The sequence below is a fragment of the Sapajus apella genome, unplaced genomic scaffold (genome assembly GCF_009761245.1).
Source record: "Sapajus apella isolate SASKATOON/1434 unplaced genomic scaffold, GSC_monkey_1.0 scaffold37, whole genome shotgun sequence".
Classification (NCBI taxonomy): domain Eukaryota; kingdom Metazoa; phylum Chordata; class Mammalia; order Primates; family Cebidae; genus Sapajus; species Sapajus apella.
The window spans coordinates 6,772,250-6,798,316 of NW_022436977.1; the positions used below are offsets into that span (position 1 = coordinate 6,772,250).

Genomic DNA, 26,067 nt, shown 5'->3' on the forward strand with positions numbered 1-26,067 from the left:
CCTCCCTCCCTCTCTCTCTCTCTCTCTCTCTCTCTTTCTTTCTTTCTCTTTCTTTCTTTCTTTCTTTCTTTCTTTCTTTCTTTCTTTCTTTCTTTCTTTCTTTCTTTTTCTTTCTTTCTTTCTCTCTCTCTCTCTCTCTCTTTCTTTTTCTTTCTTTCCTTTTCTTTTCTTTTTTCTTTTTTTCTTCTTTTCTTGGACCACCAAATTGTTTTCGTAGAATACAGTGATCTTTTTAAGGCAACATATCCTGCAGTTTTTCTGACTGTTGATCTGAAGACTAAACAATTAATCTGGTTATGTTTTCAGATAGCTTTTTATTGAGGGCTTGTTAAAAAATTGAAAAGGTAGTATGTGGTTGGGTTGTTCCTATCAGCTGCATTTTATTATTATTTCATAATATGTCATCCAACAGGAATATTGCAAATAATTTGCTTTTTTTTTTTTTTTTCTGAGAGACAGAGTCTTACTCTGTCACCAGGCTGGAGTGCGGTGGCACAATCTTGGCTCACCACAACCTCCGCCTCCTGGGTTCAAGCAATTCTCCCACCTCAGCCTCCTGAGTAGCTGGAACTACAGGTGCATGTCACCATGTCCAGCTAATTTTTTTATTTTTATTAGAGACAGGGTTTTACCATGTTGGTCACTGTCTTGACCTTGTGATCTGCCTGCCTCAGCTTCCCAAAGTGCTGGGATTACAGGCATGAACCACTGCACCCAGCCAGAATTTGCATTTTATAAAATGCTAAAATAGCGTAAAGTTATGAACTGTCAAACAGATTATAGTGGAATTAAAATTAGAAAGTTATAATCCAGTGGCTTGGTTAACGGAATAAATTATGTCCAATTCCTGATTATTCATTTTGGTTTATCATTTTATGGGTTGTGACAATCTTTAATCATTCTGGCTTCTTTCTGCTATTTACCTGCCTGCTAGGCTCTCTCTCATTCCTTCTTCTGTTCATGTATGTTTTAGATGCAAATTAATTTTGATGTTAATAGAAGCAGTGAATTTTGTTATATGATTTAAATTTGATTTTTAAATGATCTGTACTGCTACTTGACTGCAAATATAATTGAGAACTGATTTTATATATGGTTATAATCCAATTTAAATCAATACTGGGAATGTTTTGTATCTTAGACATAATTTTTCTTAGACATGATTTTATTTTTAAAAATTTAAATGCACAATAATTATACATATTTATGGGGCACACGTGATATTTTGTTACGTACATACACTGCGTAATCAAGTCATATTTGGGGTGTCTATACCTCAGGTATTCATTATTTCTATGTGTTGGGACATTTCAAGTCTTCTTTTTTTAAGCTATTGTAAAATATGCAATGTATTATTGTTAGCTATAGTCACCCTGCTCTGCTCTCAAACATTCACTGTTATTCCTTCGATCTAATTGTATGTTTGTACCCATTAACAGCCTCTCTTCATCTCCCCTCAAGCTCCACCCACACACCCTTCCCAGCCACTGGTATCTGTCTTTCTGCTGTCTGTCTTCATGAGATCAACTTTTTAATCTCACCCATATGAGAATATGCATGTTTGTCTTTTTGTGCCTGGCTTATTTCACTCAACATAAAGACCTTCAGTTCCATCTATGTTGCTGCAAATGATGAGATTTCTTTTTCTTTTTGAAACAGAATCTCACTCTATTGCCCAGGCTGGAGTGCAATGGCACGATCTTGGCTCACTGTAATTTCTGTCTCCTGGGTTCAAGCAATTCTTCTGCCTCAGCCACCTGAGTAGCTGGGATTACAGGTGTGTGCCACCACGCCCAGCTAATTTTTGTATTTTTAATAGAGCTGGGGTTTTGCCGTGTTGGCCAGGCTGGTTTCAATCTCCTGGCCTCTAGAGATCTGCCCACTTCGGCCTCCCAAAGTGCTGGGATTACAGGCATGAGTCATCACGCCTGGCCTTACTATTATTGTTTTTTAATGATCAAACGGTACTCTATTGTGTATATATGCTACATTTTCTTTAAACATTTCTGTGTGATCGACAGTTAATTCCATATCTTGGCTATTGTAAATAGTCTTGCACTAAATATAAGAGGGCAGGTATCCCTTGGACATACTGATTTCTTTTCCTTTGGATAAACACCCAGTAACGGGATTGCTGGATCATGTTGTAATTCCGTTTTGGTTTTTTGAGAAATCTCTATCCTGTTTTCCATAGTGGCTGTACTAATTTACATTACTACCAACAGTATAGAAGAATTACTGTTGCTTCGTATTCTCTCCAGCATCTGTTTTTTATTAATAACAGCCATTCTAACTGGGGTAGGATGATATCTTGTGGTTTTGATTTGCATTTCTCTAATGATGAGTGATGTTGACCATTGTTTTTTATACCTTTTGGCCATTACTATGTCTTTTCATTTTTATTTTTTCATCTCAAAGGACACAAACCAGCATTTCTGTGTCTTCTTTTGAGAAATGTCTGTTCATGTCCTTTGACTACTTTTTAATTGGATTTTTAAAAAACTGTTGAGTTATTTGAGCTCCTTTTATATTCTGGATACTAGTCCCTTGTTGGATGAATAGTTTGCAAATATTTTCTTCTGTTCAACAGGTTATCTCTATTTTTTTCTTGATTAGCAAGTGGCCATTGATTTTCTTTATCTTTTCAGAAAACAAACTTTTGGTTTTGTTGATCCTTATTATTGATTTTTGAGTGTCTATTTAGTTGAATTCTGCCCTGTTTTTTTTTTTTTTTTTTTTTTTTTAAGTTGGAATTTTGTTCTGTCACCCCAGGCTGGAATGCATTGGCATAATCATAGCTCATGGCAACCTAGAGCTTCTGGGCTCAAGCAGTCCTCCTACCTCAGCCTCTCAAGTAACTGGAAACTGCAGGGCTATGGGCTGTAATTGTTATATTTTTTTAGAGATGGGGTCTTGCTATGTTGCTCACGCTGGTCTTGAGCTCCTAGCCTCAAGTGATACTCCCCCCTCATCCTCTCAGGGTGCTAGGCTTTCAGGCATTGAGTCACTGTGCCTAGTTCCTTTATTTATTTATTTTTCTGAAATGAAGTTTTACTCTGTAGCCCAGGCTAGAGTGTAGTGGTGTGATCTCGGCTCACCACATTCTCCACCTCCCGGGTTTAAGCAATGCTCCTGCCTGACCCACCCGAGTAGCTGGAATTACAGTGTGCACCACTGCACCTGGCTCCTTGATTTTTATTATTTATTTATTTATTTATTTTATTTTATTTTTTTTTGAGACGGAGTTTCGCTCTTGTTACCCAGGCTGGAGTGTAATGGCGCGATCTCGGCTCACCGCAACCTCCGCCTCCTGGGTTCAGGCAATTCTCCTGCCTCAGCCTCCTGAGTAGCTGGGATTACAGGCACACACCACCATGCCCAGCTAATTTTCTGTATTTTTAGTAGAGACGGGGTTTCACCATGCTGACCAGGATGGTCTCGATCTCTTGACCTCATGATCCACCCGCCTCGGCCTCCCAAAGTGCTGGGATTACAGGCTTGAGCCACCGCGCCCGGCCTTATTTATTTTCTTTTAGTAATTTTGGGTTTGGTTTGTTCTTGCTTTACTAGTTCCTTGAGGTGTGTCATTATATTGTTTATTTGAAATCTTTCCATATTTTCTGATGTAGGCATTTATTACAGTAAACTTCTCTCTAAGCACTGCTTTTGTTGTATCCCATAGATTTTGGTATGTCGTGTTTCAATTTTCATTTGTTTCAAGAAGATTTTTGATTTCTTCCTTAATTTTTTTCTTGATCAGTTTGTTGTCTTTAAGGAAAATGTTGTTTAATTTCCATGTGTTCATACAGTTTCCAAAGTTGTTCTTGTTATTTGTTTCTAGTTTTATTTCATTGTAGTCTGACTTGATATTATTTCTATTTAAAAAAATTTGTTGAGACTTGTTTCCTAATGTATGGTCTGTCCTGGAGAGTATTTCATGTGCTGATGAGAAGAATGTTGTGTGCTCTGTGCCTGTTTTATGAAATCTTCTGTAAATGTCTTTTAGGCCCATTTGGCCTACTGTGCAGTTTAAATCCAATGATTCTTTTTTAATTTTCTGTCTAGATGATCTGTTTAATGCTGAGAGTGGGGTGTTGAAGTCTACCAACTCTTAAGGTATTGCAGTTGATCCCTCCCTTTAGATCTAATAATATTTGCATTATGTAATGGGTTCTCTGTTGTTGGATGCATATATATTTAGAATTGTTCTATCCTCTTGTTGAATTGATCCATTTACACATAATAACTTTGTCTTTTTTTTTTTTTTACTTTTTTTTTGACTTAACATCTGTTTTATCTGATGTAAGTGTAGCCACTTCTGCTCACTTTTGGTTTCTATTTGCATGGAATATTTTTTTCTGTCTCTCTTTTTTTTTTTTTGAGACGGTGTTTCACTCATGTTACCCAGGCTGGAGTGCAATGGCGCGATCTTGGCTCACCGCAACCTCCGCCTCCTGGGTTCAGGCAATTCTCCTGCCTCAGCCTCCTGAGTAGCTGGGACTACAGACATGCGCCACCATGCCCAGCTAATTTTTTGTATTTTTAGTAGAGACGGGGTTTCACCATGTTGACCAGGATGGTCTCGATCTCTTGACCTCGTGATCCACCCGCCTCGGCCTCCCAAAGTGCAGGGATTACAGGCTTGAGCCACTGCACCCGACCTCCATCTCTTTACTTTCAGTCTGTATGTGTCTTTACAGGTAAGATGAGTTTCCTGTAGGCAACATATAGTTGGATCATGTTTCTTTTATCCACTTAGCCAATCTTTATCTTTGAAGCAGAAAGTTTAATCTTTTTACAGTCAAGGTATATGAGGGCTTATTCCTGCTATTTTATTAATTTCTGGTTGTTTTATATATTTTTTGGTTTTCTTTGACTTTTTTTGAGATGCGCCCTTGCTCTGTTGCCCAGGCTGGAGTGCAGTGGTGCAATCATAAATGGCTCACTGTAGCCTTGACCTCCTAGGCTCAGGTGATCCTCCCACCTCAGCCTCCCATAGTTGAAACTAAAGGTGTACACCACCATGCCTGGCTAATTTTTAAAATTTTTCGTAGAGATGGGGTTTTGCCATGTTGCCCAGGCTGGTCTCAAACTCCTGGGTTCAAGTAACCTGCCTATTTTGGCCTTCCAAAGTGCTGAGATTACAGATGTGAGCCACTGTGCCTAGTCTGTCTATTCTTTGTTCCTTTGGTGGTTTTCTGTAGTGGTAACATTTGACTTCTTTTTCTCATTTGTGTATCTGCTCTACCAGTTAGCTTTATGCTTCTGTGTGTTTACATGTTGGTGATTATCATCTTTTTGCTTCCAGATGCAGAATTCCCTTGAGCATTTCTTGTACAGTTGGTCTAGTTGTGACAAATTGCCTGTTTTTGCTTGTGTGGTAAACTTTCCTTCGTTTCTGAAAGATATTTTTCCTGGTTGTATTCTTGGCTGCCAGGTATTTTTTTCTTTTAGCACTTTGAATATGTCATCTCATTTTTTCCTGGCCTGTAAGGTTTCTGCTGAGAAATCTGCTGTTAGTCTGATGAGGGTTCCCTTGTAAGTGACCAGATGCTTTTCTGTTACTGTTTTTAGAATTCTCACTTCATCTTTGACTTTTTACAGTTTGACTCTAATCTACCTTGGCAAAGACCTTTTTGAGTTGTATCTACTTGAGGGTTTCTGAGATTCCTATATCTGGATGTCTAAATTGCTTTCTAGACTTGGAAAGTTTTCAGCTCTTATTTTGTTAAATAGGTTTTCTATCCCTTTTGTTTTTTCTTCACCTTCTGGGGCACCGAAAATTTGAATATTTGGTCACTTTGTGGTGTCTATATGTCATATATGCTGTGTTTATTCTTCTTTATTTTTATGTTATTGTATATTTCAAAGTACCTGTCTTAAAGTTCTTAAATTCTTTCTTCTGCTTAATCTAGTCTGTTGTTGAAGTTTTTGAAAGTATCTTGTGTTTCATTCAATGAATTCTTTACTTCCAGAATTTTCATTTGATTTTTTTTTATGATACCTTTTTTTTTGGAGACAAGGTCTCACTCTGTTGCCCAGGCTAGAGTGCATTGGTGCAATCTTGGCTCCCTGTAACCTCTTCTTTCCTGGCTGTTGTGATCCTCCCACCTCAACCTCCTGAGTAGTTGGGACTATGGGTGCATGCCACCACACTGGGTTAATTTTTTTATTTTTATTTTTGTAGAGACGGGGTTTTGCCATGTGGCCCAGGCCAGTCTTGAACTCCTGGGTTCAAGCGATCTGCTAGCCTCTGTGCTGGGATTACAGATGTGAGCCAGGCCCTGTGATATCTGTCTTTTTGGTAAATTTCTCATTCATACTCTGAATTCTATGATTTCTTGCTATTGTGTCTCTGTACTGTATCTCACTTAGCTTTTTAAATATTATTTTGAATTCTTTTTCTGGGATCTCATAAATTTCTTTTTCATTGGAATCTATTGCTGCAGAATTATTGTGTTACTTTAGAGGTCATATTTCCTTACTTTATCATGTTTCTTGGGTCCTTAGTTTGAAATCTGCACATATGGTGTAACAGTCACTTCTTCCAGTTATTTGACTTTGCTTTCTTAGGGGAGAGCTTTTTCCTGAGAATATACTTATGATGTTGGTTGGGTAGGGCATTTTGGCATTGATCTGGGTATACACATGGTATAGTCTCTGTATAAATTATTCAGTTGTGTACAGTGTTAGTAGTGCCTCTGATTTTCTCAGTGATGTAGGGTTTGATTTGTTAGTGGAGTCTGTGATGAGGCTTAGCTGGGGACAAGGACACCAGGTGGGCCTGTTCTTGGGCGTCAGGGTAACATATGCTGCCACTGGTGTTAGCAGTTCTGGGTGGGCTAATTCTTGGGCCTCCAGGTGACGAGCTTGAGTGTTGGTAGGGGCAGTGGTTGGCTAATTGGGTGGGGAGATTCTCAGGCCACTGGGCAGCGCATGTGGCATGGTTGATGGTGGGAAAACCCTCTGTTTTCCAGGTGATTTGTGCTGATATCTGCAATGCTGATATCTACAGCGGCTGGGCAGGTCAGTCCCCAGGCCTGCATGTGGTTGGGGGCCAGCTGTGGTGTGTAATGGCTGGTTGGGTGTGCAAAAGCTCAGGCCCCTAGGAGAAGCGTTCACATGTTAACGGTGGTGAAGGGGGCTGGGTAGAACTGTACTCAGGCCCACTAGTGGTGTGTGCGGCTGTTGACTGAGATAGGCAGGGGTGGGGTGATCCCCATGGCCCCAGTGGAGTGCTCGAGTGGGGCCCTGCTACTGGCTAGGGAAGGGTTGCTTTCAGTGGCACCAGACATAGGCAGTCAGCTGATGAATATGTCCTTGGGCCCCATGTAGCAGCTGTGGGTGGGGTAGCCCTTCCTCAGGACACTTGTAAAGGTGTAGTAGCTCCACTACTTGGGGCAGTAGGGTCACTGTCAATGGTTTGTACTTTAGCACCAATGGCAGCAGCAAGCAGGAGTGGTGGCTTTGGGTGGTGGGCCTCTATCAGTCTATCCTTAGGCCTCTTTGGGCACATGAAAAGGCACAGCATTTCTGCTGCTGTGGGCAGTGGGGTTGCCCGTGGTTTACAGTTTGGCTTGGGGGAAGCATCTGATCACAACAGTGGCTGTAGGTGGGGGATGTCAGTGAACTTCAGGGATTTGGAGATGGAGGGGCTGTTTGGCCTCAGGGCAGGATACAATCTTGGGACTTGGCTCTCAAAATGTGCTTTGCTATAGCTGTTTAGGACTTAGGAGTGGATGGGACTTTTCATGAGCTCCCTCAGTGGAGCAAGGTCATCATGTAGTCTCCAGGCAGCTCCCTTTGTCAGCATGAGATGATTTTCTTCTTATGAAATCAGTATTGGCCAGGTATGGCGGCTCATGCCTGTAATCCCAGCATTTTGTGAGGCCGAGGCGGGCAGATCACCTGAGGTTAGGAGTTCGAGAACAGCCTGGCCAGCATGGTGAAACCTCATCTCTACACAAGCACAAAAATTAGCTGGACATGATGGTGGGTGCCTGTAATCCCAGCTACCTGGGAGGCTGAGGTGGAAGAATCACTTGATCTTGGGAGGCAGAGGTTGCAGTGAGCTGAGTTCGTGCTCTTGCACTCCAGCCTGGGCAAGAGAGATTGAGACCCCTTCTCAAAAAGAAAAAAAAAAAAAAAAGAGAAATCAATAACAAGGTTTGAAGGTTGGTAGGGGCCTACTTCAAGCGTTCCTAACTTCTCTCTGTTATTTCTGAGTTGTTTTTCTAGCTCGTACTTAATAGATATATAAGCAATTCTTTGGGAAGGGCTTGTAGCATAGATTGTTCTTCTTTCTTTTTCTGAGACAGGGCCTCTATCACCCATACTGTAGTGCAGTGGCACAATCTTGGCTTACCACAACCTCTGCCTCCTGGGCTTAGGTGATTCTCCTGCCTCAGCCTCCCAAAGTGCTGGGAGTAGCATGCGCCACTACTGCCTAGCTAATTTTTTTATTTTTATTTTTGAGACAGAGTTTCACTCTTCTTGCCCAGGCTGAAGTGCAGTGGTGCAATCTCAGCTCACCGCAACCTCTGCCTCTCAGGTTCAAGCTATTCTCCTGCCTCAGCCTGTCAAGTAGCTGGGGTTACAGGCATGCACCACTAAACCTGGCTAATTTTGTATTTGTAGTAAAGACAGGGTTTAACCATGTTGGTCAAACTCCTGATTGCAGGTGATTCACCCACCTTGGCCACCCAAAGTGCTGGGGTTACAGGTGAGAACCACCACGCCCCACATAATTTTTGTATTTTTAGTGGAGACAGGGTTTCAACATGTTGGGCAGGCTGGTCTTGAACTCCTGAACTCAAATGATCCATCTTCCTTGGCCTCCCAAAGTGCTGGGTTTACAGGCATGAGCCATTGCGCCCAGCCAGAATGTTTTTATATTAAAACTTAAATGTCTTTTTGTAGCTTTTGCCCTCAATTTTTTTTTTTCCATCTGGAATATTAGTGCTTTCACTTACAATGGTTTTAGGTATAATTTTGCTGAATAATAAATCTGAAATGATAAATATTCCTTTTAATGACGATGCTGTTTTTGAAATAGCATTTTTATAGTAAATGTAAATGTAGATATTATAAGTTAATGTTTTTTCAAAATAATATCCTTTATAAAAATAATCTATTTATTTATAATCGCATATATGGTCTAGAAATTTCTATCAGTTTGCAAAAGTGATTTTACAAAAATACACAATAGGCAGTAAAAATTGAGGCAGGATACTTGTTTGTTCAGGAGAGTCTATTTTTAAGTTTGTGGGGTTCTCATTTAAAAGATGTATTTGGCTTTTTTGATTACTTACTGCAGTAGCTTGGGTCCTTATGGCTTTAAGGCAAAAGCCTAGAGTCCTTGTCACAGTACCTGAGAAGCCCTAGGAGTTTTTTGGCAAGAGGAATGTGAGTAGAGCCTCAAAATAAAAGGGTGCCCAGACTGACATGAAATTAAGGAAAAGAGAAAATACCCAATGTTAAAAAACGGGCACAATTTTGAAGCTAGTAAGTGTATGTTATTGACCCTTATTTACATAAAATATATTCATGTCAGGATATAGTTGGAGTGCACTTTTGACAAATGTATATACTTAGGTAACTGCCATTGAAATAAAGATATAGAATGTTTTCATCATATCACAAAATTCCCTCATTACTTTTTACTGTTAGTCTACACCCTAGGCAACTCCTGATCTGCTTCCTATCACTATAGACAGATTTTTACTGTTCTAGTATTACATATCAATGGAATTAGACTCTGTGCATTCTTTTTGTGTCTTAACCAAACTGCATATTTTCAGTAGTTGGCTTTTTTTTCATTGCTGTGTAGTTTGACATTATATGAATACATCTTTATTTCTCTTTACTTATTGATGGACATTTAGGTTATATTCGATTTTTGGCTATTATAAATAAAGCTGCTGTGGACATTTGTGTTCACTTGTTTGTGTGGTTATATGCTTTATGTTTTCTTTCTTCTTGGAGTAGAATTACTGGGTCATAAGGTTTTGTTTGTTTGTTTGTTTGTTTTTGTTTTGAGATGGAGTCTTGTTGTCCCAGGCTGGAGTACAGTGTCGAGATCTTGGCTCACTGCAGCCTCCTCCTTCCCAGGTTCAAGCAATTCTCTTGCCTCAGCCTCCCAAATCTTTGAGATTACAGGAACCTACCACCACACCTGGCAAGTTGTTGTATGATTAGTAGAGAAGTGGTTTCACCATGCTGGCCAGGCTGGTTTCAAACTCCTGACCTTCAGCAATCCACCTGTCTCGGCCTCCCAAAATGCTGGGATTATAGGCATGAGCCACTGTGTCTGGCCTGGTTTTTATGTTTGACTTTATAAGACAGTGCTAAACAGTTTTCCGGAGTGATGTTGCCATTTTGCATTTTCATCAGCAACGTATGAGTTCCAGGCACTCGACATCCTACTAATTTTTGGAGATGTTATTCTACCAAAGGGTATGTGATAATATATTATTCTAGTTTTAATTTACATTTCTCTGTTGACTAATGATGTTATCTAGGTTTCCATATACTTGTTTGCCATTTGCATATCTTTGTGAAGTATTTTTTCACATTGTTGGCTGTCTTTGAATGATTGTCTTATTGATTTGTAAGAAGTTTTTAAAAAGATACTCAGAATATAAGTTCTTTTTCAGACCATATGTATTTTAGATGTTTTCTCCCAGACTGTGGCTTGCTTTTTATTTTTTTACTATTTCTCAGTGAGCAGAAAGTTAAAAAAAAATTTTTTTTTAACACCAAGTTTTGTACTGTCTTTAGGCTGGAGTGCAGTGGCTCAATCTCGGCTGACTGCAACTTCTGCCTCTCAGGTTAAGCAGTCCTCCTGCCTCAGCCTCCCAAGTAGGTGGGACTACAGGTGCATGCCATCATGCTCAGCTAATTTTTGTATTTTTAGTACAGACAAATAAATCCTTTTAATGAAAGAATGTTTTTCTATTATGGTTTTTGTTTTGTTTCTTAAGAGAGCATTGACTACCAAGGCCATGTCAGTTTTCTTCTAGATGTTACAGTTTTACGTATAAGTGTGTATTCCAATTCAATTTAATTTTTTTAATGATAGAGGTAAGGATCAAGCGTAATATTTTCACATAGATATCAGTTTTTAAGCATCATTTTTTGAAAAAAGTATTCTCCATTGAATTACCGTGATCTATATGTTGAGACCTATTTGTATATTCTTATGTCTTTCATTTCTTTGACCTATTTATATTTTCATGCCACTGTTTGATTACTGTAGCTTTATGGTACATGTGGTAAGCAAGGTCCATTTAGGAGGCAGAATTTATACAGTAATTTGAAGAATGAAATTTTAATAAAAGAATTAGCTCTTGAGTCACCCCATGCAGCCTTGGTACTGCTTGCATTTTGGACATCCAGTCCTCTTTGCTCTCTAATGGCCCTTATCCTTTTAAGATGCCTGAGGAGGTGTACCTTGGAGATGGGGAGGTAGAGACTTTTGCCTTTTAGGCAGAAATTGTCCAACTCATTTCTTTCATAATCAATACCTTCTATTCCAACAAGGAGATTTTCCTTCAGGAGTTGATCTCTAATGCTTCTGATGGCTTAGACAAGATTTGTTCTGAAAACCTGACAGACCCTTCATTGGACAGTGGTAAAGAACTGAAAATTGACATCAATGCCAACCCTCAGGAATGCATCCTGTCTTTGGTGGACACAGGCATTGGCATGACCAAGGCTAATCTCATAAATAATTTGGGAACCATTGCCAAGTCTGTTAATAAAGTATTTATGGAGGCTTTTCAGTCTGGTACAGACATCTCCACGATTGAGCAATTTAGTGTTGGCTTTTATTCTGCTTACCTGGTGGCAAAGAAAGTAGTGATCACAAAGCACAATGACGTTGAACAGTATTCCTGGGCATCTTCTGCTGGGAGGTCCTTCACTTTACATGTTGATCGTGGTGAGCCCATTGGCAGGGAAACCAAAGTGATCCTCCAACTTAAAGAAGATCAGACAGAGTACTTAGAAGAGAGCTGTGTTAAAGAAGTAGTGAAGAGGCACTCTCAGTTCATAGGTTGTGTCATTGTCCTTTATTTTGAGAAGGAATGAGAGAAGGAAATCAGTGATGATGAGGCAGAGGAAGAGAAAGTGAGGAGGAAGAAAAAGAAAGATTATGAAGAAAATCCCAAGACCGAAGATGTGGGTTCTGATGAGGAGGATGACATTCTTAAGAATAATAAGAAGAAAATGAAAAAGATCAAGGAGAAAATACATTGATCAGGAAGAACTGAACCAGACCATGCCCTTTTGGGCCAGAAACTCTGATATCATTACCCGGGAAGAGTATGGTGAATTCTACAAAAGCCTCACTAGTGCCTGGGAAGACCACTTGGCAGTCAGGCACTTCCCTGTAGAAGGTTGGTTGAAATTCAGGACATTCCTATTCATCCCTTATCAGGCTCCCTTTGACCTTTTTGAGAACAAGAAGGAAATGAACAACTCTGTGCCATCATGTGTTGATCATGGACAGCTTTGCTGAGTTGATACCAGAGTATCTCAGCTTTATCCATAGTGTGGTTGACTTTAAGAATCTGCCCCAAAACTTCTCCTGGGAAATGCTCCAGCATAGCAAAATATTGAAAGTCATTTGCAAAAACCTTGTTAAGAAGTGCCTTGAGGTTTTCTGATCTGGCAGAAGACAAGGAGAATAACAAGAAATTTGATGAGGCATTCTCTGAAATTGCATGACTTGGAATCCAGGAGGACAACTGGTGACACCTGTCTGAGCTGCTGTGGTCTCATACCTCCCAGTCTGGATATGAGAAGACATCTCTGTCTTTTTTTGCATGGAGACACAGAAGTCTATCTGTGATGATATTTGGAAGCAGGGCTTCTAGGCAGTATATATGACTGAGCCTATTGACGAATGCTGTGTGCAGCAGTTAAGGAATTTTGATAGTAAGAGCCTGGTTTCAGTTACCAAGCAGTGTCTGGAGCTACCTGAGAATGAGTAGGAGAAGAAGAAAGTGGAGGAGAGTAAGGTAAAGTTTGAGAACCTCTGCAGGCTCATGAAAGAAATCTTTAAGTTGAAAAGGAGACAATCTCCAGTAGGCTTTTGTGTTCACCCTGCTGCACTGTGACCATCATTTGTGGCTAGATAGCTAATACCAAGTGGATCTGAAAGCCCAGGCACTTTGGGACAACTGTATGATGGGTTTTATGATGGCTAAAATGCACCTGGAGATCAACCTCAACCACCCCATGGTAGAGACACTGCAGCAGAAGGCTGAGGCAGACAAGAACAACCAGTCTGCCAGTGACCTGGTGGTCTACTGTTGGAAACCATACTGCTCTCTTCTGGCTTCTCCCTTGAGGATCCCCAGACCCATCCAGCTGCATCTACCACATGATCAAGCTAGGTTACCTGTTGATGAAGTTGAAGTGGCAACAGAGAAACCCCGTGCTGCTGTTCCCAATGAAATCCACCTCCCTTGGGGTTGATGAGGATGTATCTTGCATGGAAGAAGTAGATTAAGAATTTATACTTGGAAACTTGGTGCCCTTGTATAATGTTCCCATAGCCCCCACTGCAGCCTTGAGTGGTCCTGTCCCACCTGGCCCTCTCTGTTGGTATCTGGTATTTTTTCTCTCCTATCCTTGTGTCTAAGGCAGGAAACAAGGGCGTCAAGCCCTGTTTCCTCCCTAGCTTGACAGTAGGATTGGATGTTGTGTATGATTTTTTTTTGTTGTTTATTTTGTTCTGAAATTAAAGTATGCAAAATAAAGAATATGCTGTTTTTATACACTTAGAAAACCCACAAAGAATTACTGTTTCTGGGGATTAGCGACTAAAAGAGAATGAGGGAAAAAAATCCTATAACATACTCTGGAGCTGAGAGAGATTTACCAAAGAGACAGATTTGGATAGGGATTCTTACTTCGAAGTTGGGATTCGGACATTACTGGCGAGGATGCAGGAGCTCATCAGAGAACTTCTTTCCTGGGTCAGAGCTGGTCCACAGTTGGTAGGCCAGTATTGGTAGGCAAGGAACCATCGGTCAAAACTGGCAACAAATTTTGCCGAAGGGTGAGTACCACAGGGTATACCACTTGCATGTCTCTGGCAGCTGGAACAGAAGCACCCTGAAACCAGAAAGAAAAGTACTACTTCAGAGCCATCTGCTGACAAAGCTTATCACTAGCTGGCAAAAGAGAAATATTTACAGGGTCCAAGAAGGCAGTGAAGTGTAGATTAGGAGCAGCCCAGAGGCAATAAATTGATAACTGGCACACTGTCTTGAAATCAAATAGTGTAGTTATCTTTTTTTTTCCCCCAGAGTTGTTTTGCTATTCCAGGTCCTTTGCGTTCCTGTATACATTTTAGAGTTCCTTCTCAGTTTCTGTAGTGAAACTGAAACCTGCTGGGATTTTGATTGAGATTATGTTGAATCTGTAGATAACTTGGGTACAGTTGACATTCCGATACTATTGAGTCTTCAAATTCATGGACATGATGTATCTCTCCATTTCTTTAGGTGATCTTTAGTTTCTTTAAGAGTGTTTCATTGTTTTCACTAGAGGCATTGATCATCTTCATTCTTAAGTACTGTAAAAATGCTATTGTAAATGAGATTTCTAAAACATTTTATCTTCCAGTGCTCGCTGCTAGTACACAAAAATATTATTTTATTTTATTTTTTTGAGACAGAGTCTTGCCCGGTCGCACAGGCTGGAGTGCAGCACTGTGGTCATAGCTCACTGAAGCCCTGATCTCCTGTCCTCAAGCGATCCTCCCACCTCAGCCTCCTGAGTAGCTGGGATTATAGCTACACAACACCACGCCCAGTTAATTTTAAAAACTCTTCAGAGAGACAAGGTCTCACTGTGTTGCCTAGGCTTCTCTTAAACTCATGGATGGGTTCAAGTGATCCTCCTGCCTTGGCCTTCCAAAGTACTGAGATTATAGGTGTGAGCCACCACACCCAGCTATACTGTTTTATTTTTGTATGTTAGTCTTGTATCTTGTTATTTTGTGTTAAACTCATTCATTCTGGCAGATTTGGGGTAGATTTTGTTACTTTGTGTTAAACTCATTTATTCTAGTGGATTTTGGGAAGATTTTTTAGGATTTGCTGCATAGAAGATCATATTGTCTGTTAATAAAGGCAGTTTTATTGCTCCATTTCCAAACTGTGTCTTTTATTTATTTTTCTTGGCTTATTGTGGTAACTGTAACATTGTACTGAATGTTACAGAGTTACATAAAAGTGGCAAAGTGTGAACATCTTTGCCTTATTCTCAATCTTAAAGGAGAAGCATTGGTCTTTAACCCTTAAGTATGATGTTAACTGGAGTTTGTAGATGCATTTTATCAGGTTAAGGAAGTTCCTGTCTCGTCTTAGTTTGCTGAGAATTTTATTATGAGTGAGTGCTGAAATTTGTTTTGTGCTTTTTCTAAACCTAATGAGATGATTTTGTGGCTTTTCCCCCTTTGAATATGGTGAATTACATTGATGATTTTAAAATGGTAAACCAGCCTCTTACTACTGGAATCAAGTTCATCTGCTTATGATGTATTGTCCTTTTTATGTATGGCTTTGTTCAGTTTTCTAATTTTTGGTTAGATTTTTGTGTTTATGTTCATAAGGGATATTAGTCTTCTTTTTTGTTGTTGTTGTTGATCTGTCTTTGGTTTTAGGATCAGGGTAATATGAGCCATATAAAATGAGCTGAGTACTCTTCTCTCCTCTTTTCTTAAAATAGTTTTGTAGGACATCAGGGGAAACATCTGACCCTGGTATTTTCCTTGTGGAAAAGCTTTAAATCATGAATGTATTTTCTTCAGTAGATAGGGGCTTATTCAGATACTCTACATTTTGTGATAGTTTACATAATTTATACTTTTTAAGGAGTTTATTTTATCTAAGCAATTGAATTTATTTTAATTATGCTCATAATATTACTTTATCACTTTTAATATCTACAGTACTATAATGATGTTTTCTCTTTCATTTCTCGTTGACAGTGTATTTTTGAATGATCTTTTTTATTGGCTATAGAATTTGGATTGACTTTGTTTTTTTTCAGCATTAAAGTTACTTCAATAATTTCTGTCTTGCATCGTTATTACTATTATTTTTATTATTACTGTTGGAGACAGAGTGTTGCTCTGTCACCCAGGCTGGAGTGCAGTGGTGCAATCTCAGCTCACTGCAACCTCCGTCTCCCAGGTTTAAGCAATCCTCCTGCCTCAGCCTCCCAGGTAGCTGGGACTACAGGCACACGCTGCCATGCCCAACTAATTTTTTGTATTTTAGTAGAGATGGCCTTTCACTGTGTTGCCCAGGCTGGTCTTGAACTCCTGAGCTCAGATGGTCTGTCTACTTCAGCCTCCCAAAGTACTAGGAGTACAGATGTGAACAACTGTGCCCAGCCTGCTTGCATTATTTCTAATGCTAAATCAGCAGTTATTCTGCATATAATCAGTCTTTTTTGATGGATTTTATGATTTTTCTCTTTAACACTGATTTTTAGCAGTGACTGTGGTGTGTCTTGTATGTTTTTGATTGTGTGTATAAGAAAGATACACAACAAAACACCAAGAAAGGGTGTTTGTTGAGCTTCTTAGACTTGTGTTTATAGTTTTATCAATTTGGAAGATTTTTATCATTTTATCAAATATTCTTTTTCTATCTCCTCTCCCTTCTTTATTTACTTACTGTCTCATAGGTTACTGAGGCTCTGAAGTTTGTTGTTGTTTTTTTAACTCTATCCCTCTGAACCTCAAGTTGGATAGTTTTTGTTACCCTGTGTTCAAGTTCACTCATACTCTTTTTTGCAGTATCTCATCTGCTCTTAAGTCAGTCCAGTAATATATATATATATGTATGTATGTATATTTTTTTTCATTTTAGAAATTCTGTTTCCCAATTCTGGAAGTTTCCTCCCCTCTCGTCCCTTTTCCTCCCCTCCCTTTCCTTTCCCTCCTCTCCCTTCCTTGCTCCTCCCCTCCCCTCCTTGCAGTTTCTGGTTTCTCCTCATTATGCTTATGTTTTCCACATAATTCTTTAACATATTTACAGTTTATAAACATTAAAATCCTTGTCTGCTAATTTCATTATCATTCATTCTGAAGTTTTTTTTTAAGACTAATTTTCTTCTTTTTTGTCACATTTCTTTCTAGTTAGTGTTTTTTTTTAACCCTTATTGTTTTATTTATAGTTACTGATTTTTAATTGGATATTTCACATTTTGATTGTTGTAATATTTAGTGTCTTTTTGTAGTTCTTGTTGTTTGTTTTTTTAAAATTTGAGATGGAGTCTTGCTGCATTGCCCAGGCTTGTCACAAACTCCTGAGCTCAAGCAATCTTCCTACCTTGGCCTCTCAAAATCCTGGGATTGCAGGTGTGAGCCACTGTGCCTAGCTGTGGTCTGGATTTTTAAAAAGCTTTTGATTTAAAAATAATTGTAGATTCACAGGAGCTTGTACTGGGAAGTCCTGGACATCTTTCCCCTCGTCTCCTGCAGTGTTCACAATTTATATAACTATATTACAACATCAAAATGAAGATTGATATTGCTACAATGCATAGAGCTTATCTGGAGTTCACCGTTTTACATGTATGTGCATGTGTGTTTGCTTGTACGTAATTCTGTGCAATTTTATCACATAGATAGTCTTGCGTAATTTATCCCTACAATCAAGATACTCAATGGTAGCATCACCTGATTCCCTCGTGTTACTCTTTTATGGCCACATTCATTCCCCCCATCCGTAACCCTTAATAACCATTGGTTCTTCTTATCCATAATTATATTATTTCATGATTGTTACATAAATTGTATTATGCGAAGAGTATCTTTTGAGATTGACTTTTCCACTCAGCATGATTTTTTTGAAGTTTGTACAAATTGTTGTGTTTATCAATAGCTCCCCCCCTATTTTTTAAAAACTAGATTCTATCCTATTGTATGGATATGCCACAATTTAACTGTTCGGGGTTTTTTTTTTTTTTTTTTTTTTAAGGGTGGAGTTTGTTTGTTTGTTTTTTGCTAGATAGTTGGGCAACTTGTGGATTAGCAGAACCCTTTTGAGCCTTGTTTTTAAGCTTTGTTAGGGTAGTTTTGAAGTAGCCTTTGTTGTAGGAATAGTTTGTTCCTAATTCTAAGGAGTGGCTTTTCTGGTTCTCCATTAAATGACAGCAATCAAATATGTCCGTCTTCTGTGCTTGATCAGAACTTGAATGTATCCCTGTCTCTGCAAAATCCAGTAGTTGGTTAACTAACAGCTCCTTAATAGTTGTTTTTTGGCCCACCCTTGTGGAGTCTCTTTTTATTCATCCATCTTAGTATTTAACCAAAGACTACAGGTGGACACCTGTGCAGATTTCTGGAGTTCTTTTTCATTGTTGCACCTTCCTTTTTTCTTAAATCACAGTCTTTCACTGCTTGTTGTCCATTGTCTGAAAGCAGTCATTTCATTTATATAACTGAAAAACTGTATTTTTAAGATGGGTAGGCAAGTCCAGGAATGGTTTCTTCACCGTTGTAGACAACAAAACTTTTGTTTATTTCCAGGTTAGTAGTTTGAAAGTCAAAATTGATTCATCTGTCCAAAGAGCAGTAGTTTTTGTTTTGTGTCTTAAGATGTTATTTTAATTTACGTTTTTTAAAGAAATATGTTCATATATTTAAAAATTTAAATGGCACAAAAGATACACAATGAGGTTTCCTTTCCTCCATTATTTCTCAGTCATCCACTTTCCATTCTTGGGACAACCATTGTTACTAATATATTGGGTTTCTGTCAAGAAATTTGATGTACCTTCTGATAATATGTATTTTACTCAAATCCTCTACACAGAAATGTGGAGATATATATTCTCCTTCATATCCTTGCTTTTTAAAAAAGGTATCATACTATATTCCCTTTTTTGCACCTTTTTTTTTTTTTTTACTTAATATAACAGATCTATGATTTGATTACATGTAAATATTTTACATTGTTTTTTCAGCTTTGTAGTATACAGTTAAATGGATATACCCATAAATACTATTAATGTACCAAAGGTAAATTAACTTGTTTTGTTGTTACTAATCATTTGCTATTTCAAATAGTGCTAAGGTGAATAATCTTTCTGGGTTATTTTCCAGCACCAGCAATCAGTTCTGTGATTCTCCAGACACCAAATGGGTGTTCAACAATTCAGTGTAATTCAGTTCTTACAGTATATATCTGGAGCTAGTGCAGACCCCACAGCTTAAGGGCCCATTCCTACAAGACCACCCTCCACTTCAGACACCATTTGTAAGTCCTGGGCCACCTGTACTTCTGACCATCTGCTATAAATTAGAGGTTCCCTCCATTTCCTCCTGAGGTTAGATAATTTGCTAAAGTGGCTCACAGAACTCAGGAAAACAGCTTACTTACTCTTGCTGGCTTATTATAAAGGATACAACTCATCATCGGCCAAATGGAAGAGATGCATAGGAATTTGGGAGGCAGTGCAGAGTTTCTGTGAGCTCTCTGGGTGTACTACCCTCTAATCAGCTCGGTGTGTTCGACAACCCTGGAAGCTTATCAGAGCTCATTGTTTAAGAGTTTCTACAGAGCTTCATCTCCACTCTCTCCCAACTCACTTCCTGGGGTGGAGTCAGTGGCTAAGGCTGCAATTCCAACCCTCTTACTATTTGTTCTTTCTGGTGACCACCTTCATTCCAAGGTCATCTAGGGGCCCCACTCTTAAGTCACATCATTAGCATAAACTCAGATGTGAGTGAAACAGACTCATTATGACCCTAGAAGAAAATCTAGGCAAAACCATTCAGGACATAGGTGTAGGCAAGGACTTCAGGACTAAAACACCAAAAGCATTGGCAACAAAAGCTGAAATAGACAACTGGGACCAAATCAAACTCCACAGCTTCTGCACAGCAAAAGAAACAGTCATTACAGTGAATCAGCAACCAACAGAATGGGAAAATTTTTTTGCAATCTACCCATCTGACAAAGGGCTAATATCCAGAATCTACAAAGAACTAAAACAGATTTACAAGACAAAAACAAGCCCATTCAAAAGTGGGTGAAGGATATGAACAGATACTTTACAAAAGAAGACATATATGAGGCCAACAAACATATGAAAAAATGCTCATCGTCACTGGTCCTTAGAGAAATGCAGATCAAAACTACATTGAGATACCATCTCATGCCAGTTAGAATTGCAATCACTAAAAAATCTAGAGACAACAGATGCTAGAGAGGATGTGGAGAAATAGGAACACTTTTACACTGTTGGCAGGAGTGTAAATTAGTTCAACCATTGTGGAAGACAGTGTGGCGATTCCTCAAGGACCTAGAAATAGAACTTCCATTTGACCCAGCAATCCCATTACTGGGTATATATCCAGAGGATTATAAATCGTTCTATTACAAGGACACAGGCACACGAATGTTTGTTGCGGCACTGTTTACAATAGCAAATACTTGGAACCAACCCAAATGCCCATCGATGATAGACTGGACAGGGAAAATGTGGCACATATACTCCATGGAATACTATGCAGCCATCAAAAACGATGAGTTTGGGTCGTTTGTAGGGACATGGATGAACCTGGAAACCATCATTCTCAGCAAACTGACACAAGAACAGAAAAACACCACATATTCTCACTCATAGGCGGGTGTTGAACAATGAGAACCCCATGGACACAAGGAGGAGAGCATCACACACTGGGGTCTTTGGGGGTTGGAACTAGGGGAGGGACAGTGGGGGATAGGGAGTTGGGGAGGGATAACATGGGGAGAAATGTCAGATATAGGTGATGGGGAGGAAGGCAGCAAACCACACTGCCATGTATGTACTTATGCAACAGTCTTCCATGTTCTTCACACGTACCCCCAAACCTAAAATGCAATAAAATATATATTATGAATAAGAGTGAAGAGATACCTATCACTGAGGATATTCCTTGGGTTTTAGGAACTCTGTGCCAGGAACTGGGGACAAAGGTCAAGTATTTGGCCCTCTGTATCTGTGGGTTCTGCATCTGTGGAGTCATTCAACCTTGGATTGAAAATATTTTGCGTGGTTGTATCTGTACTGAACATGTTCAGACTTTTGTCCTTGTGTTATTCCCTAAACAGTACTCTATAAAAACTATTTACATAGACTTTATACTGTATGAGGTATTATAAGTAATTTTGAGATGATTTAAAGTATAAAGTAGGATGTATATATACAATTACTATACAAATACATTTGTTAGATACAAATACTATGCCATTTTGTATAAAGGACTTGAGCATTTGTAGATTTTGGTATCCTTTGGGGGAGGGGCCTGTAATCAATCCCCCATGGATACCGAGGGATGACTTTATATTTCTTTTTTCTTTCTTGTTTGTTTTTTTTTTTTGAGACGGAGTCTCATTCTGTCACCCAGGCTGAGGTGCAGTGGTGTGATCTTGGCTCAGTACAACCTCTGCCTCCCAGGTTCAAGCAATTCTCCTGCCTCAGCCTCTCCAGTAGCTGGTACTATAAGTGCAAACCACTACGCCTGGTTAATTTTTGTATTTTTGGTAGAGACAGGGTTTTGCCATGTTGGCCAGGCTGGTCTTGAACTCCTGACCTCAGGTTATCCACCCGCCTCAGCCTCCCAAAGGATTACAGGCATGAGCCACCGCCCAGCTCTACTTTATATTTCTTATTATGCCGTATTCTTTGTAGTAATTTCACTTATGTACAAATATATATAAGATAAATTTCTAGAAGTACAATTCTTGTATCAAAGGCTATGTACATTTGTAATTCGGATTTTTAAACTAGTTTTCCTACCATAGAGATTGTACCAATTTATTCGTGTCACAAATGTATGAAGTGACTATATTTTTCTATACAACTTACTGTGTTACTTTTTTTTTTTTTTTTTTTTTCTGAGACAGAGTCTCACTCTGTTGCTCAGGCTAGAGTATAGTGGTGCGATCTGTGCTTACCACAGCCTCCACCCGAGGTTCAAGTGATTCTCCTGCCTCAGCCTCCAGAGTAGCTGGGACTACAGGCCTGTGCCACCATGGCTGTCTAATTTTTGTATTTTTAGGTAAGAAGGTATTTCACTATGTTGGCCAGGCTGGTCTCAAACTCCTTACCTCATGATCTTCCTGCCTCGGCCTCCCAAAGTGCTGGGATTACAGGCATGAGCCACCGTACCTGGCCTTGTGTTACATATTTTTATCAAGTATTTTTAAAGACAAGATTCTTGTAGTGCTCTGCAAAACATATATATGTTAAAAAAAAAAAAAAAGGATGTAGTACTTTGTTGTAATTGTCAAAAAAATTGAGAAGTTTCATTATGTTCAGACTTCTGTAGCAATTATAAAAGACTTGATATATTTTTGAAAGAGTTAATGTTAGCTAATTTGTTGCTGTTTTATCATATATCTCCAATGTGTCAGGTACTGTGTTAGGAATTTATATATATTATAAGTTCTAATATTTAAAATAATTTTACAAGATTATATATTAAATTATGTATTATATGTAATTATATAAAATAATTCACTATTTTATATTATATATAATATATAATTAATATATAATTATATCTATGTCATATATAATAATATATAATTTATTACCTTTATTTCACAGACAGGAACCTGGGCTAGTAAACTCTAGGCTTAAGATTTGATCCCAGTTTGATTCCAAACTCCAGATTTTTGTCATATCTTCAATTAATTTTACTTCAGTAATTTTATTTTTCCCTTTTTTATGTGGAGGACTAAAATTCCTCTGATTTCAGCCATTATCCTGGCCTTTCAGGGTTCCCAAATCGAATTGAGGAAGATTTCTATAATTTGCAAGAACTAGAAGTCCCAGGGTAAAACAAAGAGCATACACATTTGTCTTTCTGAGAAGAGATGTTAAATACTAATATAGATGCTGCTTTCCTATATATTTTCTTATTTGAGTTGTAGAAAGTAGGGGAGAATAGTAAAGCTGCAGAATTACTAGACAGAGAAGACAGACAGTGGTAAATAATAGTAATTGGGTCAGGAAGCTTATTTTTATCTCCAAGTAACTTAGTTGCTGTTTTAATATCTTGTTTTACCATGTAAGAATCAGTCTATACACATTTATTTTTAATATCCTAGACAGTTACTGTTTAATTTTATCTCATTTAGAGTCCCACCATAGCTACTAAGTTGACTTTTAGAGGAGAATATTTATTTAAAAATCTTGGTCAGCATATTTCACAAATAGCCCACATTTTGTAGATTTTTTAAAATAAAAAATGATTGTTTAAAATTTGGATCTTTTTAATTTCAGTTTTTCCCCCTTCCCATCCCATTTTACAGACATTTCAACCTACGAATGAAGAGGGACACTTCCCTTTTCAGTGATGAATTTAAAGTAGAAACATCAAATAAAGTACTTGATTATGATACCTCTCATATTTACACTGGACATATTTATGGTAAGTTGGACCTTAACAGAACCCTTTTCTTTCATTTTTTTTTCCTACACAAAGATACATATTTTGAATTGTAAGCAAATATTTCAGAAAAGGTTATAAATCCAGGGGAGATTGAGTTCATCATGAAGGATAATCGTCTTTGAGAAATGAAGTAATGTTTAGACCTATCTTTACATGTATGTTTAATAGTGAATTATGAAATATCTGGCTTCTGAAAGGATGAAATTCTGACTCAGTACCTCTAAACTGTTAGAGTTTTCAAAAATTTTAATGACTTCTATAATATTCTGATTTTTCAAGTAAGAAATTAATAGTAACTTGTGTTTTATATGAAAACAGGAAAAGCCTAAAAGGAAACCATAAAGATATCTTAGCCAAAAATAATGTGACAAAGTCGTCTGTAGGGAAATCCTCGCAAGACCCTCCTTCCTCAGAATCTATTTGCTTTATTCACAGTTCTAACAAATTTTTCTTGCTGTGTCAAATTAAAAATGTGTATTGTGGGCCATGAGTGGCATACTTAACCCAATAGAAAGTTTCATTTACTAGTAGTTTGGAAAGAACAGAACAGTTATAGAAGTCATAAAAAAAGCTTAAGCAATGAAAATCTGGGGGCGTTGGAGAGAGGCAAAATGTCATTGTTTTGTAACTCTATATTAGTAACTACTCAAGATGATTCTCATGTAAAACAGTGTTAAACTGTTTGAGGTTATTTCTACACAAGTGATTTCTCCTGAAAATAATAACATGAAAAATTAAGTGATTGAAGAATTTTTTCTCATTTTTTGATTGTGCCAGATAAATGAGGCATTTCTATAGTTAAACTTTCTTATTTGTAGAATAAACCTAATTATTAAATTCTTTGTAAAGCATTTATTCATCAGTCTAGATTTTTAATGTCACGCTTTAGTGTTCTGTTATCTTCTTGATTATTTATCTTGTTGGGCAAATAACTTAGTAGTTCCTGCTTTTTTATTTTGCTAGGTGATGATCAAGGAAAGTACAAGACTATAAATGAGTTTGCAGATAAAAATCATGCTATTTAGGCCAGGCATGGTAGCACTTACACCTATAATCCCAGTGCTTTGAGAGCCTGAGACAGGAGGAGTGCATGAGACCTGGAGCTTGAGACCAGCCTGGGCAATACAGTGAAACCCTGTCTCTAAAAAAACATGAAAAACATTGGTTGTGGTGGCATACCTGTAGTCTCAGTTACATGGGAGGCTGAAGTAGGAGGATTGCTAAGCCCAGGAGGTTGAGGCTACTGTGAGTGCCACTGCACTGTGGCCTGGGTGACAGAGAGAGACCTTGTCTCTTTATTTAAAAAAAAAAAATCACTTAAAATACCAGTGTCTTGGTCTCTTACCTCCAGTCTATGATTAATTCAAAGCCAATGAATTAATGTTACTCTACAACTTAGAAACTGTGGAAACTAGATTTTTATTTTAATGAGAGAATTGTAATGGGTAAATTCAAGGTTTAAAGCCCTCTCCCTCTACTTTCACCCTTTATGTCATTTGATTTTGGTGCTCACCTTTTCGTTGTGATTTTATTAAGAACCAGATTTTATTATAAACCAGGGTTCTTATTTTATTAAGAACCCTTTATTTCCTATTATTTTCCTTTCACTAGAGAAGTATAACTGATGGGATAGTATTACAAATCTTTCTCCAATATTTTAAAAAATACTATTGGTTTATTTTTGTTCAAATTGCTTCTGAAATCTTTGACACTGTTCTATTTAAAAATGTATTTATAGGCTGGGCGTGGTGACTCACGCTTACAATCCCAGCCCTTTAGGAGGGCAAGGCAGGTGGATTGCCTGAGCCCAGGAGTTCCAGACCAGCCTGGAAACATAGCAAGACTTCGTCTTTACCAGAAATACAAAAATTAGCTGGACGTGGTGGTGCTTGCCTGTAGTCCCTACTACTAGGGAGGTGGAGGTGGGAGGATTGCTTGAGCCCAGGAGGTTGAGGCTGCAGAGAGCCATGAGCTTGCCACTGCACGCAAGCCTGGGTGACAGAGCAAGACCCTGTCTCAAAAAACAAACAAAACAAAACAAAAACAAAACCAAGCATACCACAGAAGCCAGAAGGTGTGACCCATGCACAATGTATCGGACGGGAAGGAGCTTTTTTCCTGTGGTAACTATAGCAAAATTTTCAAAAGATGCTTTGGATGTCTTTATTCTGAAAGTGTATATTCTGTCATTGGGTTTGCTTGCTTGCTTTTAAGTTAATTTAACAATTAATTGTTTCGTTTTGTTTTGAGACAAGGTCTTGCTCTGTCACCCAGGCTGGAGTTCAGTGGTGCCACTTCAGCTCACAGCAACCTCCACCTTCAAGGTTCAAGTGTTTCTCCTGCCTCAGCCTCCCAAGTGGCTGGACTTACAGGCGTATGCCACCAAGCCCAGCTAATGTTTTTTGTATTTTCAGTAGAGACAGGTTTTCACTATGTTAGCTAGGCTGGTCTCGAACTCCTGACCCCACGTGATCTGCCTGCCTCAGCCTCCTAAAGTGCTGGGATTATAAGTGTGAACCATACTGTTCTGGGCCAGTTTAATGATTGTTGATGACTACTGTATACATGCTAGGCACTGAGCTAGGTGCAAG

General features: G+C 38.6%; 1 protein-coding gene and 1 pseudogene across 2 annotated transcripts in view; both read left to right on the top strand.

Moving 5' to 3' along the window:
- The window catches only part of ADAM10 (ADAM metallopeptidase domain 10), a 156,693-nt gene that overhangs the window by 50,235 nt on the left and 80,391 nt on the right, over nucleotides 1-26,067 (top strand). Inside the window, exon 3 of one of the 2 annotated variants that reach the window (XM_032297320.1) lies at nucleotides 23,337-23,455. The exons of the other annotated variant lie outside the window; for it this stretch is intronic. Within the exon in view, the coding sequence (XP_032153211.1) occupies nucleotides 23,337-23,455 (119 nt within the window). The remainder of the gene's footprint in view (nucleotides 1-23,336; nucleotides 23,456-26,067) is intronic. 2 annotated transcript variants of the gene reach the window in all.
- On the top strand, nucleotides 11,244-14,769 carry LOC116564317 (annotated as a pseudogene).